General features: G+C 34.3%; 3 protein-coding genes across 6 annotated transcripts; 2 read left to right on the forward strand and 1 right to left on the reverse strand.

Moving 5' to 3' along the window:
- The first annotated feature begins 4,109 nt into the window (after nucleotides 1-4,109).
- On the forward strand, nucleotides 4,110-8,391 carry LOC110647108 (ATP synthase subunit beta, mitochondrial-like). The gene is made up of 9 exons (XM_021800785.2): nucleotides 4,110-4,667; nucleotides 5,549-5,624; nucleotides 5,719-5,807; nucleotides 5,989-6,106; nucleotides 6,189-6,292; nucleotides 6,386-6,544; nucleotides 6,629-6,853; nucleotides 6,948-7,259; nucleotides 7,964-8,391. Exons 1-9 carry the CDS (start codon nucleotides 4,176-4,178, stop codon nucleotides 8,075-8,077), a joined length of 1,689 nt encoding a protein of 562 aa, XP_021656477.2. The 5' UTR covers nucleotides 4,110-4,175; the 3' UTR covers nucleotides 8,078-8,391.
- A 283-nt stretch (nucleotides 8,392-8,674) lies between these two features.
- LOC110647109 (fruit protein pKIWI502) lies at nucleotides 8,675-12,243 on the forward strand. The gene is made up of 5 exons (XM_021800786.2): nucleotides 8,675-9,468; nucleotides 10,483-10,582; nucleotides 10,755-10,850; nucleotides 10,931-11,011; nucleotides 12,062-12,243. Exons 1-5 carry the CDS (start codon nucleotides 8,894-8,896, stop codon nucleotides 12,122-12,124), a joined length of 915 nt encoding a protein of 304 aa, XP_021656478.2. The 5' UTR covers nucleotides 8,675-8,893; the 3' UTR covers nucleotides 12,125-12,243.
- A 2,601-nt stretch (nucleotides 12,244-14,844) lies between these two features.
- Nucleotides 14,845-19,769, reverse strand: LOC110647112 (uncharacterized). Of its 4 annotated transcripts, none has more exons than XM_021800788.2 (3): nucleotides 19,630-19,769; nucleotides 16,745-16,817; nucleotides 14,845-16,085 (listed from the first exon to the last, which is right to left on the reverse strand). In XM_021800788.2, exon 3 carries the CDS (start codon nucleotides 16,024-16,026, stop codon nucleotides 15,016-15,018), a length of 1,011 nt encoding a protein of 336 aa, XP_021656480.2. In that variant the 5' UTR covers nucleotides 16,027-16,085; nucleotides 16,745-16,817; nucleotides 19,630-19,769; the 3' UTR covers nucleotides 14,845-15,015. The 4 variants fall into 4 exon arrangements, with proteins under 4 accessions (XP_021656480.2, XP_021656481.2, XP_021656483.2 ...); XM_021800789.2 differs by having other exon boundaries at nucleotides 14,845-16,051; nucleotides 19,630-19,726; XM_021800791.2 differs by lacking the exon at nucleotides 16,745-16,817 and having other exon boundaries at nucleotides 19,630-19,768.
- Nucleotides 19,770-20,018: the final 249 nt, after the last annotated feature.

The following is a 20,018-nucleotide window of genomic DNA, read 5'->3' on the forward strand; positions in this document are numbered from 1 at the left end:
CATAATCAGAGCTGAGGTAGTTAAAGCGTTGCAGGATCAAATCTTCACCGCACGCCTCATTTGCAGAATCGCCCAAATTGCTAACAGACGCGAAAAACTGTTATGACAGTTCTGTACATCACAATCCCCACCGTTGATTATACTTGCAAGGATGAACTCGGAGCCCTTGGATCAAAAACAGATGACAGGGCCGGCGCCTTTTATTCCCAGCCCTCAGATCCATCTTTTAAGGTAGGATCTTGAGCCGTTGGATTAGGAAGAGAAAGGACGGATATTTTGGGTAGGATCCCAGCCGTCGATTTTGATTCCCTTTAATTTTCAAACGTCGGATTATGTCCTTTTAAATCTAAACCTTCCGTCTCCCCAAAGGGAGATCTTGACCCTTCATTAGCAGCACCCGTTTCCTATAAATACCTGTATGCAATACTATAGAGGGGACGAACAAAAAAAAGGTGGTGGTGACTATAGTGGAAAGGCTCTGAAATCTAATTCAGCCTTGCTGCTTTGCCATTCTAAGCTTGCATGAAAATTGAGAAACTTCAAAAACTAGTTTTCTCGAGTATCTCCATTAATAGAGAGTTTTCGTACCCTGAAATCCTTCATTTTTAGTTTATTCATCACTCTGCTATACCGTTTCTGTTCAGTCTTGTCTTCATTACCCTATCACTTACATATTCTTCCCTCAGCTTGACCCCACTCTGACCAGGTAGCCGTAGCTTCGACTTAACAGCATTTCAGCCTAGTTCTCGCAATCTCAAAGTAACATTGGTCTCGGAACCATCAGCCTTCAACGCAACAATATTTGTGATCTCCAAAGTCAGTTTGATAACTTCAACCTCACACAGGTAAGTATCTAGACTGTCACCTTTCCGAACGCTCTCGTTTTACTTTCTCTGCTTTTATTCTCAAAATTCTCATTAAGTTCAGTTATACTAAAAATCTCCATGCGGATCCTTTAGCCAATAATTACTCTCTTGAGTTTTACTCTTTCTATTCTCCAGTTCACGTTATTTATTTGTTCTTAGTTTTTTATTCCCTTCGAATATAGGTGTTTCGGTTACAAGTAGCTCTTAGGTAATTTAGCGAAGTGTTGGTAACAATATCCTAACGTGATAGGGTCTTTTGAAATAAGTAAAATAATTAAAGAATGAATAGGGAATCAGGAAAAAAGTCATGAGGTCTGTCTATTAAGCAAGTTTAGGAAATAGCATAATAAAGCGGGAACTGAAATAAGGTTGGACCTCAGATTAGTAACCGAGAGAGATCGGATATAACTAGCCAAAGAGTTTGGACAAGGTAGTCATATACGAAATCGGTGAAAGACTCGGTCTTAAGCCAAATATTTTAAGAGGTCGGGGGAGAGTTCTTACCCGATCCTCATTCAAACAAAAACACGGAGATCGGAGGAGAGTTCTTATCCGAGATCCTTCATTAAAAACCTTAAATAAAATATTTTAAGAGGTCAGGGGAGAGTTCTTACCCGATCCTCATTTAAACAAAAAACACGGAGATCGGAGGAGAGTTCTTATCCGAGATCCTTCATTAAAAACCTTAAATCAAATATTTTAAGAGGTCAGGGGAAAGTTCTTACCCGATCCTCATTCAAACAAAATACGGAGATTGGAGGAGAGTTCTTAACCGAGATCCTTCATTAAAAACCTTAAACCAAATATTTTAAGAGATTGGGGGAGAGTTCTTACCCGATCCTCATTCAAACAAAAACAAGGAGATTGGAGGAGAGTTCTTATCCGAGATCCTTCATTAAAAACCTTAAACCAAATATTTTAAGGGGTCGGGGGAGAGTTCTTACCCGATCCTCATTCAAACAAAAACGCAGAGATTGGAGGAGAGTTCTTATCCGAGATCCTTCATTAAAAAACTTAAACCAAATATTTTAAGAGGTCGGGGGAGAGTTCTTACCCGATCCTCATTCAAATAAAAACGCGGAGATCGGAGGAGAGTTCTTATCCGAGATCTTTCATCAAATTTTAAATCAAAAGAGATCGGGGGAGAGTTCTTACCTGATTCTCGCTTAAATTAAAACAGGGAGATTGGAGGAGAGTTCTTATCCGAAATCTCCCAACTCTTAATAAATATATCTAGAGATCGAGAGAAGTTCCCCGTCCGAGCTCCCTTAACAAAATTCAAACTAAATGACATGACCCCAATACACAAGACGAATTCACTCAAACACTTATTCACTAAAGGGCCATCTCACGAACTTGTGTTCCTAGGCAACCCAAGATAGGTGAAATATCAAATATCCCTTTATTTTGCACAAAGGATTAACATTATCACTATCCCAATCCCCTAATTACCCTTTTGATTTATAAAAGAGCATAACATTAAATCTGTTTACCTTCATTGAGGGACGAGGCAGGATGCCTAACACCTTCCCCTCTCGTATATGGACCCCGAACCTAGAATATCTGTTTTCGAAGTGGTTTTTTTTTAAATTTATTTTCATGAATGGTTTTCTTTAATTTCCCTCAAAATTAAAGTAGCGACTCATTACTTTTTTTCCACTTCGGTGAAGAGCTTTCTTTCAGGCGACCGCAAAATACCTTGCGACACCGATGTTAATTCCCTCTTATTCTCACTTTTATATAATTAAAATAATTTTTATTTATTTTATATTATAAGCTTGTAAAAATTTAAAACAATAAAAATAATAAACTTAGTGGAAGTTTTCGATGTTTAAGTATTTATTTATTTTATTTTTTTTCAAAATAAATAATTTTTATGATTTAATAATATTTATAGGGTTGATATGATAGAATTATTATATTAGAAATCATGATATGATATTTGGTATAAGTAGAATTATTATTAAAATAATATTAAAATTTTAGTTTATATTAAATATATTAATATTTAGAAATGAAATTATTTATAAATTTAGCGACAAAATTCCGTCGCTAAAAATTATTGGCGACAAAATAATACAAACAATCTATTTATTGCAAAATGTATTAGTGACGAAAAATATGTCGCCAAAGTTATTAGTGACGCCATATATTAACAGTATATTATTATATCTATAGTTATAAATACGTTTTTATTAGTTAAATTTACATTTTAATTAATCTATTAATTAATGTCAATTACAAAAATTTTTTATTATTTATATATAAAAAATTAGTCATTAAGTAGAATTTATTAAGTAGATTTTGACTTAATTAAGGATTTATATTCAATTAATTAATTAATATCATTTACAAATTTTTCATTATGTATATATAAAATATTAGTTGTTAAACAGGATTCAACTTAGTTAATGATTTCTATTCTAATCCAGCATTGCCTTTTTTCTTTATTATTAATTTAATTATATTTAAATTATAATTTATTATTTAAGAATTTTAAATTTATATAAATTTTTAATTACTTTAAATAATAAATTACTATATATATATATATATGGATTGTAAATTAATTATATTTTTTATTTTTTACTTATTAATTTTTTATTTTAATTGATTACTTCTTATAAAATTTTATAATTAATTAAAGTTATAATATAAATATGATTAAAAATTTTAAATTTATATGTATTCTAAAATTAATAATTTTAAAGTTACTCAAACATTAAAATAAATTTAAATAATAAAATATAATTATATTTAATTTAAAATATAAAGGGTATTTTTTACAAAACTAATACTCTTTCATCCCACATATATATATATATATATATATATATATATATTAAAGATAGATATAGAAAACAGAGAGATAGTAAGTAAGAGATATTAAAATACTTACAAATTAAAAATATTATATTTTCAACATAATGAAAGTGTCTATATTTTTAATGTTTAATTCTATTTCGTATTTAATTTTAACTATGTAAATTTATTAAAATATAAGATAAATTTATATTCTTATTAAAATATTAATTATATAATTTCCTTATATAGTTATTTTAATTATCCGTGGTGAATTCGACTAGTTTTTATAAATACTTTATCAATAATACCAAAATTGTGAATTATCAAGTTTGAAACTTAATAAAACTCGATTATGAGTTTAAATCTTAACCTATTTGGGTCCCGGTAAAAGTAAAACAGTAAAAAAGAAGTAAATCAGACGAACCATCCCAACTGCACATAAGGGTGTGAGCTCAGTCTTGTCAAACCCTAACAATATTTTCACTCTCTTTGAAGCCCCAACCAATGGCTTCACGCAGACTATTATCCTCTCTTCTCCGGTCATCCAGTCGCCGATCCGTCTCCAAATCTCCTATCTCAAACATCAACCCTAAGCTTTCTTCCTCATCTCCATCCTCTACGAGCCGCGCGTCTCCTTATGGTTACCTCCTCACACGCGCGGCTGAGTACGCGACTTCCGCCGCCGCCGCTGCCCCACCTCAACCTCCTCCAGCGAAGCCCGAGGGTGGCAAGGGTGGTGGTAAGATTACTGATGAGTTCACTGGAAAGGGTGCGATTGGGCAGGTTTGTCAGGTGATTGGTGCCGTTGTGGATGTGAGGTTCGATGAGGGACTGCCTCCGATTTTGACGTCTCTTGAGGTTTTGGACCATTCGATCAGGCTAGTGCTGGAGGTGGCTCAGCACATGGGTGAGGGTATGGTTAGGACCATTGCCATGGATGGGACTGAAGGTTTGGTGAGAGGGCAGCGCGTCCTCAATACTGGGTCTCCCATTACAGTAAGCACCTCTCAATTGTTTAATTTCATAATGTTCTATATTCAGTTGGGCTTAATTTACGTATGTTTTATATTTGGATGGGCCTTTATCTTTGCTAATCTGATGATAGTTGATGATAAATTTTGGATATTTTCTTTTTATGTTGTTTGGTGTTTTGAATTTGGGGATCTTCTTACGCTTTTAGATCTGACTATTCAGTTGTGGATGAAAATGTGGGAATGTAAAGTTTTATGGTAAATTTGTTAAAGATTATGGCTTTCAAAAATATTAAGATGTTGTCAGCTGCTTGTTGGTGCTTTTGATTTTTCTACTTTTGTAGTATGAATATCTTATTCCCAGAAGGACCAAAAAGATAAATTTCTCAGTTATACTGTATTTTGTGGCAGTTTAACATAAAATTAAATGAAATTTGTGCTACATAAAAAATTTATGTCTACATAGTCAAAATGGGTTTGTTTGTGCTACAATTTAAATGAATTTGAAAATACTTCGTGATTATCCCATTTTGATGTGCTGTATTGCTGTCAATCAGTTTTTGATTTGGAGATGGGTGTCAGTGGCATTTATGCTGATGGATTCTGAAAATCCCTTTTTTTAGATTGCCTTTATTTGTAAACTATGTCATTTGTTTTTTAGATGGTTTGCTGAGCTTGTTGTTTCTTGTATGGTGATTTACCTTCTTGTCTTTGTGGGGGGTTTTTATGGGTGCCCTTTAATTAGCGTTATGAATTATAGTTTTTTTTTTTTAAATTTTTTCTTTATTTTATGTCTCTGTGGTTTTTCAGATTATCAAAGAGAGTCCGTTTGACTATTTTTTTAGGCTTTTTCTTGTCCAAGCTTTATCTTTGAAGCTGATTTCTTTATTTGAATATGCTTAATAGGTGCCAGTGGGTAGGGCCACCCTTGGACGTATCATGAATGTCATTGGAGAGCCAATTGACGAGAGGGGTGATATCAGTAAGAAATCTATAAACCTTCTGTCATTTGTTCTGCTTACTGGATGGTATTTTGACGTAAATTTTCTAACAGTAGTATTTTGATGTTCTGTCAGAGACCAGCCACTTCTTGCCCATTCACAGAGAAGCTCCAGCTTTTGTTGATCAAGCCACTGAGCAACAGATTCTTGTAACTGGTATCAAGGTATTTTCCAGATTTATTTTTTATGCTGAAATTGGATTTGATATTCTGTTGCATCCTTTTTTTTCCTACTCCTAAAATCAGGATAAATGCTGTCTACATAATTTATTTAGTTATGAGTATACCAAATTTGATATATGGATAAAAGTTAAGACTTTTGTTGCTTTCCCCTGTACAACTACAGGTTGTTGATCTTCTTGCACCATACCAAAGGGGAGGGAAGATTGGGCTGTTTGGTGGTGCTGGTGTAGGAAAAACTGTGCTTATTATGGAACTTATAAACAATGTTGCAAAAGCTCACGGTTGGCAATAATTTGAACTTTTTAAAAACAGTCTCATTTTCCTTTTTTTTTTTGTTGAATTTTACTTGGTTTCTGTTATCAGGTGGTTTTTCAGTGTTTGCTGGTGTTGGAGAGCGCACTCGTGAGGGTAATGACCTGTACAGAGAAATGATTGAGAGTGGTGTCATTAAGCTAGGGGATAAGCAGGTCAATACATTTAATACTTCACATTTTGTTGAAGCTATTATTTCCACATCAAATGGTCATCCCCCTCTTTTTTTCGTTCTTTTATTATATTAGGCTGACAGCAAATGCGCCCTTGTATATGGTCAAATGAATGAACCCCCTGGTGCTCGTGCCCGTGTTGGTCTAACTGGGCTAACTGTGGCTGAGCACTTCCGTGATGCTGAAGGACAAGATGTGCTTCTCTTCATTGACAATATTTTCCGCTTCACCCAGGTTATTTTTGTGTCAATGGATCCTTTGTCTAACATTCTACATTGATAATTTTGGAAACTTATTGTGCTCCTTTTTATGCTGCAGGCTAATTCAGAGGTGTCTGCTTTGCTTGGTCGTATCCCATCTGCTGTCGGTTACCAACCAACTTTGGCTACTGATCTGGGAGGTCTCCAAGAGCGTATTACAACCACCAAGAAAGGTTCTATCACTTCTGTCCAGGCTATATATGTGCCTGCTGATGACTTGACTGATCCTGCACCTGCTACAACCTTTGCACACTTGGATGCCACAACTGTGTTGTCACGACAGGTTTGGTTGTATTGATACCCAGAGCACAAGGCACATCTGTGTTACTTTGACCATGTTTTAATTATTTATCTACGTTTTTGTTTCCCTTGAGCAGATTTCTGAGCTGGGTATCTATCCTGCTGTTGATCCCCTTGATTCTACATCTCGTATGCTCTCTCCTCATATTTTGGGTGAGGAACACTACAATACTGCTCGTGGAGTGCAAAAGGTTCTTCAGAACTACAAGAATCTGCAAGATATTATTGCCATTTTGGGAATGGATGAGCTTAGTGAAGATGACAAGTTGACAGTTGCCCGAGCACGGAAAATCCAGAGGTTCTTGAGCCAGCCTTTCCATGTTGCAGAAGTTTTCACAGGTGCCCCTGGCAAGTATGTTGAGTTGAAAGAGAGCATAACCAGCTTCCAGGTGCTTGTCCCTCCCTCCCTTTATTGTCCTTCAAACATGCACACAATCTCTTACCTTGCCTGCACGTTGATTTGTTACTATTCATTTGCTTTATCTTTTATGAAAATTTGTATCTTAGAACCTATGGCTTTGAAAACTTTCATTGGATCTCCAATCATATCCTCTTATAAATCAAGGAATTCTTAAAATGACAGCATGTTTATGGAATGGATGTCTGTATATTCAGACATTATGTTTAGTAACTTACATTTCTTTCTTTATGTGTTGGGATAAATCATTCTTTTTGAGTATGTTGTGTGAGTTTATAAAATGGTAATCTTTATTATTATTTAATATTATAAATCAAAGTATGAAGATGCAAATTAAAAATGTATTCCTGCAATGGAGTATAAATGAAAGGTGTGTATTTGATGTCATTTTACTTGAACTATTTTTAGTTGATGCTATCAATGTTCAGTTGTTAAATCCATGAGGTGATGGTTGAGGAGTTTTGATAGCTACTGTGATGGAATGTTGTTAATTAGTATTTTGAATAAATGTTAATGCTATGACAAGCTACATTATATTCCTAGTCTTGGGAACACGGTATGGTTTGCATCATTGCATGTGTTTTGATATGAACATTAGTCTTTGGTGTCTTGCTTCATGGGGTTAAGTTTGTCATGATTTTTATTCATTAATGACGGTGAATTTGCTTTTGGCAGGGTGTGTTGGATGGAAAATATGATGACCTTCCAGAACAGTCATTTTACATGGTTGGAGGCATTGATGAGGTGATAGCCAAGGCCGATAAGATTGCAAAGGAGTCAGCATCCTAAACAGAAACGGAACTCTCTCTGCAGTCTTTTGTTCTCTTGTCCGGAAAATTGCAGAAATCAAAAATAATCTAGGTGATGCTGGCAACAGGATATTATTGATTTTTTTGAGGTGAAATGTGTTGGATTATGAATTCCCGTTTTGATGTGTTATTGCAGAGTGTGATAATATAGAACAGGGGACTGCCCTGCCTGCCAAGCCCCTCTTTTTTCTTTTTATTTATTTAATAAGGGGAAAAAGAAAGGCGGGCATGTATATTTTTCCTTTTCTATTTTTTTAACCTGAGAACATGAAACGTGACCATTTTCACTTGGAAGTCACTTGAGTTCTGACTGCGCTTGCATTTCAATTACTCTGCATTTTTCTTTTAACCACTGTCCAACACTCTACATTTCATAGCTTTCTGTAGGGTGGAGTTTTCGAATGGTGAATTGTCCTAGAGCTTGGCTACTTAACTTAATAACCTGAAGTCCTGAACTTTGTATCCCGAAAGTCGTAAGATATGAGATATAAGCGTCCCCATAATTAAAAAAAAAAAAAAAAAGAAAAAGTTTCTGAAATTCTTGCTAAAATGAAACAGGTTTTTTTTTTTTTTCATTTTGGAAAATTTATAGTCCCCCTCAGCGGAGTTAGGACGCTGCGTTATCCTCCGTATTTAGAGGGGCGTTCATGCTTGCGACACGTGGACGTCGTCTCGGCCACTCTGGTGCTTTTTATCGAACGCCACTCTAACCCCGCCCAGCCCTTCAGCGCCGCGCCGCCAACGTCTAAAGACCCAACGACTCCGCAAATACCCTCCAAAAACTAAAATCCAAACCATGTCCCTCACTTTCTACCCGTCTCCTCTTTCGCTCCCCTCCGCTTCCTCTCTCCCTCATGCGCACCCTACCCCTCCCCTCCTTCCTATGTCTATCCTACGCCGGCTGACTCCTCGCCACCTATCCTTACACATCAACGGCAACAGTAGACGGCGCGTTTCCTCAGTCGCCGCCGCTGTTCGACAGGATACTTCTGTTTGGTCCCAAGCGCCTCTCTCCCAGATCGAACCTGCTGCTGAGTCCCTCTTCAACGTTACTATCGACGTTTCTGACTCTCCCGACCTCGCTACGTCCCACACTCGACCTGGCCAGTACCTCCAGCTTCGCATCCCCGACGTTGAGAAGCCGTCTTTCCTTGCTATCGCGTCACCGCCGTCTTATGCTGCAGCGAAAGGCGCCTTTGAATTCTTAGTGAAGAGCGTGGCCGGCTCGACTGCTGAGCTGTTGTGCGGTCTTAAGGAAGGAGATGTAGTGGAATTGAGCCAAGTCATGGGGAACGGTTTTGATATAGATCGCATCGCGCCGCCGGAGAAGTATCCTACGGTTCTGATTTTCGGCACTGGATCTGGAATCAGGTACGAACTTCTTATATGTTGTGTTTTGTTCATGTGAATACTGTTGAAATGGAACGAAATAAATTTTGAAAGGTAAAATTTTTTACAAGAGTTGGCTTCAAATGATCAATTCACTGTTATTTTGATGAGAGTCTGAATTTGAGATTTCAAATCGAGTGCTTTAGTGTTTAGCTAGCGACAAAAATTGGATAAACGTTTCCGTCTTAAACTTGCCAAGCCTATGCAACTTCATTATCCCAAGTTAAAAACTATTTTTGTTGAAAATTATGATAAACAGGAAAATATAGGAATTTAGAGTATTCAATCCAATTCAAGAGCTTAAGCAATTAGGTAGCAACTAGCAAAGTGTAAAAATTGGTTCTGGCTACCCTTTCGTATGCATTATTTCGATTTAAATCTTGTAAAATTTGTAGGGAAGGCAGCAGGCTTAAAAAGTGGAACTATGGATTATGGAAGTTATGATATCCATCTTGAAAACCAGTAACTGAACAGGACCCTCAGTTTGTAGCATATATTTAGATGGATATCATAATACAGGACAAACAATAGTGATAAAATATGATCTCATAAATTTAAAATGGTGTGAAATTGTTGCAATCATCTAGAAGCATCTTCATGTTTTTCAATTAGAATAAAATAATTTGTATGTAACTCTTTTTGGTAATGCAACAATAACCTATTTGAGACTTTCCCTTAATAAGGGGCAAAATGGCTTTATTTTCATTGTTTGTTTGAATGAGATTCAATCTTTGAATTTGTTTCTCTTCTTGTTTAGACCATAATTTTTTTGCATATTAATTCCACAGTTAATAGAATAATGACCAATGTGATGCTTCATTTGTTGCTTCTATTGGTTTGGATAATAACATTTTGTCATAATTCTATAATTTTTTTACTTTAAAACAAAGCAAACTAGTTATGCTTCAGGAGTTATTTTAAAATTTTAATTCATGTCTATATTTTGTGAATTTTCTGTGGGTATTTCTTGATGATGGGTTACTCCCTCGTTTTCAGTCCAATTCGATCTCTCATCGAGTCTGGGTTTAGTGCTGACAGAAGATCTGATGTGAGACTGTATTATGGGGCGAGAAACCTCAAGAGAATGGCTTACCAGGTTTAATTTCTTTTTCATTCATTGTAGTATTCTTTCCAACATCACATGGAATTAACAATTTAGTGTATTTATCTTCTTGTGTTGAATTGAGGGGTGTGTGTGTGTATGTGTTCTTTTTTTGTGATTATACTGAATGGAGCAAATTTTGAAGTTGTTTTTTTTCCTCTCATAGGAAAGGTTTAAGGATTGGGAATCTTCTGGTGTTAGGATTGTACCAGTACTATCACAGCCAGATGATAGTTGGACTGGTGAAACCGGCTATGTACAGGTAGTTTTACTTTTACATGTGTTCTAAGGTGGTTAATGCTTAAAAATCAACTTGACACCTCTTTACCTCATTGCTACCAGGCTGCTTTTTCCAGGGCCAAGAAAATTGATAGTCCCTTGGCCACCGGCGTTGTGCTTTGTGGGCAGAAACAGATGTCTGAGGTTTGTTAATGTCTTTGTTTCATCTATAAATTTATTCTTGATTACATTTTCTCTTGAAATGCAGTGGCACCAAAAAGGTGCCAATCCATTTACAAAAGGGTACTTAACAACAAAAGTTTATTGTAAGAAACATTGGATGTTCCCAAAGATTTATCATATGAAAACTTCATACACATCAGTTACAGTACAGAATTTAAACCCATAGTTTGTTGACCAGTAAATTGAAGTGGAAAATGAAAAACTCTCTCAAAAGTTCACCTGTCCTTCCTTTCCAAAAGTTTGATAGTTCAACAGAAGGATATCTATTATTTCTGTACAAGATCAGATGCCCCTCCAAGCTCACAACTCATTTGGTCAAACTTCAGGAGATGCCCTTGATCCTGTGGTAATCCAACTCATCTGCCAATGCAATAAGAAATGATTGATTGATGAGCAGTATGTTTGCAGGAAAGAACCCATTGACCATGAATTTTCAGTGTTTGCCCTTTATTGATATCCAAGATCCCCTCACAAGTTACTGTTGTAGAGAGAGAGAGAAGAGACGGAGGGAGGGGTGAGTTGGTTCACTTACATAATTTCTTCAGTACTTAGAAAAGGGTGGTGAACCTTCCCTTTTGTACGCTTTCTTCCTGACTGGAGTCTGATGGAAGGATCTGATGACGCAACTTCTTTCTCCAAGTATAAATTAATCAGAATATTCTCTTGACAAGAGGGGGAGAGAGAGAGAGAGAGACCAAATGCGATTCCAAAGAATAATGGAATCATCATTCCCCAAGTCCAAGGACACAGCAAGAAAGATCAACTCCATTCTTTGTGTGTGTGTGTGTGTGTGTGTGTGTGAATATGAGGAGGGTACTGAAAGAAGAAAGGCAAGATACAAACAATGTCTTCAATATTTATGATTCTTGGTGATATTTAATTGTTAAACAAGTATTTAAAGTTTTGATTGCTCCGGTGAATAAGTTGCATATAGCGCCCATCCATTGGTGGGTGCCAGCATTTCTAAATTTATATTCAAGGAAGGCCACTAACTTTGAATGTCTTTTGCAGGAAGTAACATCAATTCTTGTAGCAGATGGAATCTCGAGTGAGAAAATACTCAAGAACTTCTGAAATATTATTATTGAGAATTGCATTGTTGTAGTATTATTTCTTGAGGAACAGTCGATAATGATTCTTTTGTACCCGCTGCTGAGGACAGAAATAAAATACCAATTTTGGATTTTTGAGCTTCTTATTTGTATATAATGAAATTGTCAAACTAAACTCTTTCAAGCAGCTTAAGTATGGGATTCATACCCCTCAGTTTTAACTTAGGCAATTTTTTTTTTTAACCCCCTCGCGGACGGAAATAAACGTTAGAGTGGGACGAAAATAAACGTTTGTTAAAATTATGATAATCTTAATAAGATCTTTGTTTTCATATAAGTTATATATGCACGCTGTTCACAATCAAGGTGGGATTTCGAAGGGCTGCAAAATAGGTGTTCTAAATTGTTTTGCATGACTCTAACAAATTTTACTTGGTTTATCTTTCGAGCCAACCAACAAATTTAGAGACAGAGGCCATGGATTATGTACAAGAATTTGCTAATTAATTACATTCGAAAGCATTCCAAAATAACAATGCTTCAATTCAAAAAATTGAGATCATAGAAACTTACATTTTCATATTAATTGATTTGTTAACCCACTGACCAAGTTGAGCTGGTCTCTAGTTGCATAAATCTGCAAGGAACAAAGGCATTTGGTAAGATGGCAATGGTAATAGATTAGGACTGCAAGGATCTTTGCACTATTAGACGTTCGATAAAATCATGTGAATCTGATCACCTAGGTTTCGGATTAAAAGGTTAAAATTCAATTGGGTTGGTATTAATACACTATTTATTTTAAATGTTTTTAAATAAGTATTAAATTTATGTATAAAATCAATTATTTTTTTTGGGTTGATATTAGTATATTAAATTTTTTGTCGTTGATATAATGAATTAATATTATATTATATATTAGTAAATATTAAATTATGGTGCATTATATACTAACTTTATTACGAAAAATTAAATAATTTTAGGAAATTTTAAATTTTATTTTATGAGATTTTTGTAAATTGATTTTTTTTTCATTAAATAATTAATTATAAAAAATTTATCAACCTAAAAAAAATTTTTTTTATATAAAAAATTTTTTATATAAAAAATATATATAATATTTTTTAAAAATTTAATAGATAAATTATATATGAAAAATTATATTAAAAAAATTATAGGAACATATTTAAGGTTAACTATTATGTATTATATATTTTTAGAAAATATTAAAAGTTTTCTTTCTTATGTGAGGAAGGTTTTTTTTTTTGTTATATTAAATTTTTCCTAATTAATTATTTATAAAAAAAATCATTTTATAAAAATTTCATGAGATTAGTTGCAATATTATGTAATTAATAATATTTTTCTAAATTAATATTAAGTTAATATTGAATTAATAAATAAAATATTTTACAGATAAATTTAATATATTAATTTGTATACTAAAAATATGTTCTTTAATATTTAATAATAATTTATTTAATTTACTTTTTAAACTCTAATTAATATTACTAAATTTAAAATTGGTTAATCGCATTATTTGAAATAAAAATTTATAACTTTTTTTTAGATAAAAGGACATCACTATACGTGTCATTAATTAATAATTACCACATATGCAAAATGATATTATTTTATATACAAAAATGAATGAAACACCCTCATTGGTTTTTTTTTTTTTTTTTTTAATTAATTGTTGCATTGCAGTAACTGATTTAACAAAAGCCTAAGCCCAGCAAATTCAAGAAAATTGAATCTAAAACCAACCAAATCTACTAACTAGAAATTAAACCCAGAAATCAAAACCTAGTAGATCGGAGAACTCAAGTCAGCAAGACACCCTTCGGTGCTGTCATTCTTGTGGTTACTGGAGCTGGAGCAATGTGAAGGGCCAACTAAAGCAAAAGCTTCCACAACAATTTGCAAACCGAAAGCCACTGCCCTTACATCAACCCAGCTAGACGCTGGATCTCGGAAGCAAACATACACCACTACCAATGGCTGTTGTTAGAGGGCGGTGAGTAAATCTCATGGCCTCTCATTTTCTTATAACCCCGAGTTACCCACTACCAAACATGTAGGTACCTTCTAAGAAGACGAAGGCTACTGACATTCACGGTGGTGTTGTTCCAACAACCATAGCCACTGCGCAGATCGAAAAAAACTCTGTGAAACGCCAAGAACCGTCGAAAACACTAATCTTATTTATTTCCAAACCTAACAAAAGAGAGCAGATCATCGGCTAAGCCGAAGCTAACAAAACCAGTTGGGAAGGCTTAACTAGTCTTAAGAGAAATAGGCCAAAAACAAGAAAATGAGAGAAAAATCTCTCAACAAAGAGTCTCACAAACCGGTTCCTGTTGTTTTGATCCTTTTGCTTCATTAGTGTTCCCATTAACTAAATTGATAAAAGTCACCGATTAAATTATCAAATTTTAATCGAATTTCATAAATTTTAATTTTTAAAGATAATTCAAATCGACCTTCTATCCAGTTTCCGATTAAACTGACTGAGTTTGAGAACGCTGGACATGTCACTTAGTTTTAAACTACAACCTACACTCCTATAAACAACTTAACCTGCCCAATAATATATCTATCTAATTATAGAATAAATATAAAAAAAAATTATAATAATTCAGGTTGACCGTCGACTGAAACTTAGAATCATATGTTTAGAAGAAAAAGTAATGACGACAAAATTAAACTTCCAGAATATAATAAAACTGTTCTCAACCAGTTAAAGGCAAATTTATATTTTAACAAAAATATAATTCAAGGCAATTTAGGTTGCAATCCCACATCAGTCTTAACAACATAAAAAGACAAGTACAAGCCTCCCATAAATTTTAAGCAATTTCCATCCATCTTAAGAGTTCTGAGCTACCCCCAAAGTGATAAATCGACGAAACCCTATTCATTCTGTCCATCCATATCGGTGTTAGTTTTCTCATTCACCTTTTTGTCAGCATGATTTCCATTGCCTTCATGTAAACCATGACGTGGATGATTTCCCTCCTTACCTGGGGGCAAATAATTTTTCCCCTCATTGGAATGATGGCACCGGTGCTTCTGACAATGATGATCAGGCCTCCTATGGCTTGATTTTCTACTTTCTTCATTATTGTCATCTGATGACCTTCCTAAAGATTGGCTCCTTCGGTCACAACTGTGGTCATCCCTGCAATCATCCAATGACCCTGAGTCCATGCTATGGGATCGCCTATGACGTTTATGATGCTTTGCATGGCTTCTGTCCTCATCAATTGAGAAATCTGAATCACTTGACTCTGACATGCGGTGACGCTTGTGACACTTGTGATGCTTTGAATGACTTCTCCTCTTGATTGTACCATTATCGTCATCACTTGAAGAATCTGAAGCACTGGATTGTGATTGCCTGTGGCACCGACGATGCTTTGCATGGCTTCTCCTTTTGGTAACTTCATCATCATCATCATCATTTGAATAATCAGAAGCACTGGAATTTGATCTTGCATTGTGATGCCTATGTCTTCTATGGTTTTTCTTTTTCTTCCTCCTTTCTTCTTCAGAGTCACTCTCAAAACCATCACTGCTATCGTCACTGGAGTCTGAGGACCGTCTTTTTGGCTTTCGATTGGATTTCTTTTCCCTCCTCTTCTCATTGTCACCTGACTCAGAGTGGGCATGCTTTCTGTGTTTTTTATGGGTCCTTTTGCGGGACTTTTTTCCATCATTGCTATCACTATCACTGTCAATGTCAGACTTCAACACAGATCTTTTATGTTTTGCCGCCTTCTGCTTCCTCTCTTTGGCTTCAGCATCAGCCTTTGCCTTTGCAGCAGCTTCTAATTTTTGTTCCCATTTCAATGGGGCTTCCTTCTTCTCCAAAGCTCTCTTCTTTTTCTCCTCAACCAACTGGATGAATTTCTTGCAGTCCATTTATATATAAGAACAAGCTCAATATCTGCATTTTTGTATGGCGATGACCGGAAGTACATCTCACAGAAGAGAAAAAACAATGTTAGTTCTTCCATCATAAAAATAAATCCAAAAAGAAAAAAAGCACATGCCATAAAGAGAACACAGTTTCATGTTTCATTATACAAGCACTTGATGAGCAAGAAGTGCATGTGATATCTTGTACGATAAAGCAGACGTACAATTAACACAAAAGTAAATTAGGGGAAATTGGTGAAGCACTGTTGTCTAAACACTTTTTATGTCCCAACACAGTTCAGCAAAATGTTTAGCATTTCTACCACCCCAGGTTCAAATACCATTGTCATGAGAGAGAAAGAATTATGGGAAGAAGTAGGGCTATCATAGTTATGCAGAAAAAACTAATTTTATGACATCAGATTTTACAACAATTTCATGACAATATATGGCAAAGGCAAGGTGACTGCTTAATGCTGCATGAGCAACCATATAGTGATTTCAATTGTTGTTACACTGGCCCTTCCATGCAAGACATCAAATGGTTACGGTCGTGTTTAAGGGACAAAATATGCATATCATAAAATGATCCAGAAAGCATATTATAGCATGATATGCGCTATATTAATGATACTAAGAAGCATAGGATGATATAAATAAAAAGCCATATCCATATCATGAATAACAAGAAGAAGCAATTAATTTGATTCAACTTTCCTACCTTATGTGCAAACAAGAAACACCTCCCTCAAAGCTCAAGCTAACTAGTCCACCACCACAGTCAACAAGTAAATCTGCAATGTTATAAAGAACAGCTAAGTCTTTTTGATTGAGAAAGAACTTCAAACACAACTTAAAGGAAAGTGCAAATCAGTGTATTTAAAAGCCTGGTTTCATAAAAATAGAGCTAAGCCATACTTGAACTGGTTGTGAGAGAGAGAAAATAGAGCTAAGCCATACTTGAACTGGTTGTGTGTGCGCATGCGTCCGCGCGTGCGCGCGTGTGAGAGAGAGAGAGAGAGAGAGAGAGAGAGAGAGAGAGAGAGAGAGCAGAAGGGTGTAACTTTCAAGAAACAAATGAAACAAATGAAGTTCACAGAGTTAGAGCTATAATTTTCACATATATGTGCTCACATGTGCATGATTAGATTAGATCAGTCTTGTCAAAACCACTAGGCACCCTTAAGGCGCTAGGCACTTGCCTTAGTAGGGGTAAGCATTTGGTTAACCGAATCAAAACAAACTGAATTTTCAACTAACCGAATTATTAATCAACTTTAAAATTATTAACCGAATCAAACCGAAATCGAAAGAAAACCAAAATTAACCGAAACCGAAAATATTCGGTCGATTATCAGTTATAACCGAATTAATAGAAAAAAATAAAAAATATATATTATATTATTAATGATTTAATAAAATATTAATAAAAATATATTTATATTCTTTTTATTTATAAAAAAAGTAAATATGATTTAATATTAATAAGATAATAATTATAAGTTAAATATTATTATAAAATCATAAAAATAATAATTATAAATAATATAATATTAATAAAATTATAATTAATATATTAATTAATTGAAATTCGATTATTTCGGTTAGTTCAGTTACCAAATCAAAGGTAAACGAACCGATAATCGAAAACTGAAAATTTATATTAGTACTAACCGAAAACCAAACCGAACCGAATTTACTTTTATCGAAATAACTGAATTTCATCGGTTCGGTTCAATTATTTGATTATAACCAAATAATGCACACCCCTACTTGCCTAGGTGCTCGCCAGAGCGAAGTGAGGCGCTAATTCATACTAAAATAATAAATAATTAAATATACAATGTAAAAAACTCTACTATATTACACAATCAATAAATTGTCAAATTTCATATTCATATTGCATAATATATTATATATTTTAAGCTTCAAGATCAAAAGCATTCATCCATATTTTCCTTCTGAATCCTTTTTATAACTTGTGTGTGATGATTTTCAGCCATTTGTTTTAATCGTAACCAAATAAAAAAAAAATTCCATCATATAAATTAAGAACACTAGAATAGATTAGAATGGTAACTTGTAAATATTAGAATAGAGTAGATTATTGTAATAAAATACTCAAATAGATTGTAATGTGTAATGTAACAAAATTTTAGAAAAATAATATCTTTATTTTCTACTGACTGAGTATAAGAACAATGAAATCCAAAGAACTCCACGACACTCCTAATAAGGAGTAATAAAAACAATGACAAGGAACAATAAACATACTTGGCTAAAATAATAAAAATGTGATAGACTTTCAGACAAAAAAATATAGAATACATGCAGAATTTCAAATAATATACTGATTTAAGAAAAAAAGTATCAGCAAAAAAAGAATTTTAGAATTTGAGAGATAGAAGAGAAGAATGAAGAAAAATAATGGAAATGTTTAACCAAAAAAAGAAGAAAGGAAGAAAGAGGAGAAGTGGTTATGTTCTTTCTCAACTTATTTATTTATTTATTTTAAACTTCTTGCATTTTCTTCCTTTTTCTTGCCTAACCTAGGCCTCACTTGGGCGCCTAGGCAACGCCTGGTTGAAGTAGCCTCGCCTGGAGGCTTCCTAGGCGAGGTGCCTTGATTTCGCCTCGCCCAGGCGCCTAGGATTAGATTAAATTATATCTATTTTCTAACAACTATTTCTATTTGCGGCCTAAATATACTTCTAACAGAATCAGCAAATATCAGAATAAATTATTGTGTGTGCTTAGTGAAAACAATTCTCATGTACTACTAGTTAGACACAGAATTTAAAACACATAATACATACTTTGCAGGGTGTGGTGAGGATAAGAGTTATTAGGGTTGTTGTAAAAGGACTTGTGATGAAAGAATTTTTTATTAATTATTACTGTAAGAAAAGAATGTCCCATTACTAAAATATTAAAGCCAAGCTGGTCAAATTCCTTGCCCAATTTGAAGCAGCTGGTGATAGTTCCTTCCCCAACTACCAAGTTTCTTCTTTTTGTTTTAGTTTACATTTTGTTGCAAGTTCCTCTGGATTGGATATTCTCCGCTCCTCATGTATGTGTTTATAAGACAGTCACCTTTAGAAAAAGGCCCACAACCCACAACAACAAATAACATAGACAGTAGAAACTCCAACAACATGCTGAAGAAACAGCCATTGATATCTACAATCCTTACACAACGACAATGACATGAACCAAACATATTAAGCATCAAGTTTCAGGGATTAAATAAGCACAATACCACCAGTATCACGTCAATTATACCGAGGAAAGAAATACATGGCAACAGCCCCTGAAAACTAACGACACAGAGAGGAAAAAAAAAATAGAACAATTCCTAAAAGAAAATAATTAAAATAAATTTAAATGAAAATATAATAAAAGAAGGAACAAATCAGGATGGAAAATCCAATTGAACAGTAGCAAAGATAACAAGTTCGTCAACTCCCAAACCCTAAATTGGATTACAGATCAAACAAACAAACAAACAAACAAAGCATACACATATACAAAATAACTCAATCAATGAAGAATTCAACAAACGAACAGAGAGGGAAAATAGAAGAAAAACGAATAAAAAGTAAATACCTAGAAGAGGAAAGAGAGATTAAAGAGAGGAGAGAATGGATCGGCGACGGACGAAGACGATTGCTTGGTGGCCTCCTCCCTTTCTAGGGCTTGAATTTCCAGAGCTTCCTCATGAATCCGCGTGTGCTTATATAGAGAGACGATATTCGCACGCGCACCGAGACTCGTGTGAAACGCGTGCTCCACAAGTCACGTAATTGAATACCCGACTTTCTTTGTTGCATTATTGGTTTCTTCTCCTGGTCGGTGACTTTTATTTATTTATATATTAAATTAAAATATAATAATTAATTATTTGTAAAACGAAAAGTTAATCAAATTTTATGTAAAATTATTATTTAATTTTTATATTTTAATAAAATTAATTATTTACTTTTTTTAATTAAATT

The sequence above is a fragment of the Hevea brasiliensis genome, chromosome 17, assembly GCF_030052815.1.
Source record: "Hevea brasiliensis isolate MT/VB/25A 57/8 chromosome 17, ASM3005281v1, whole genome shotgun sequence".
NCBI lineage: Eukaryota > Viridiplantae > Streptophyta > Magnoliopsida > Malpighiales > Euphorbiaceae > Hevea > Hevea brasiliensis.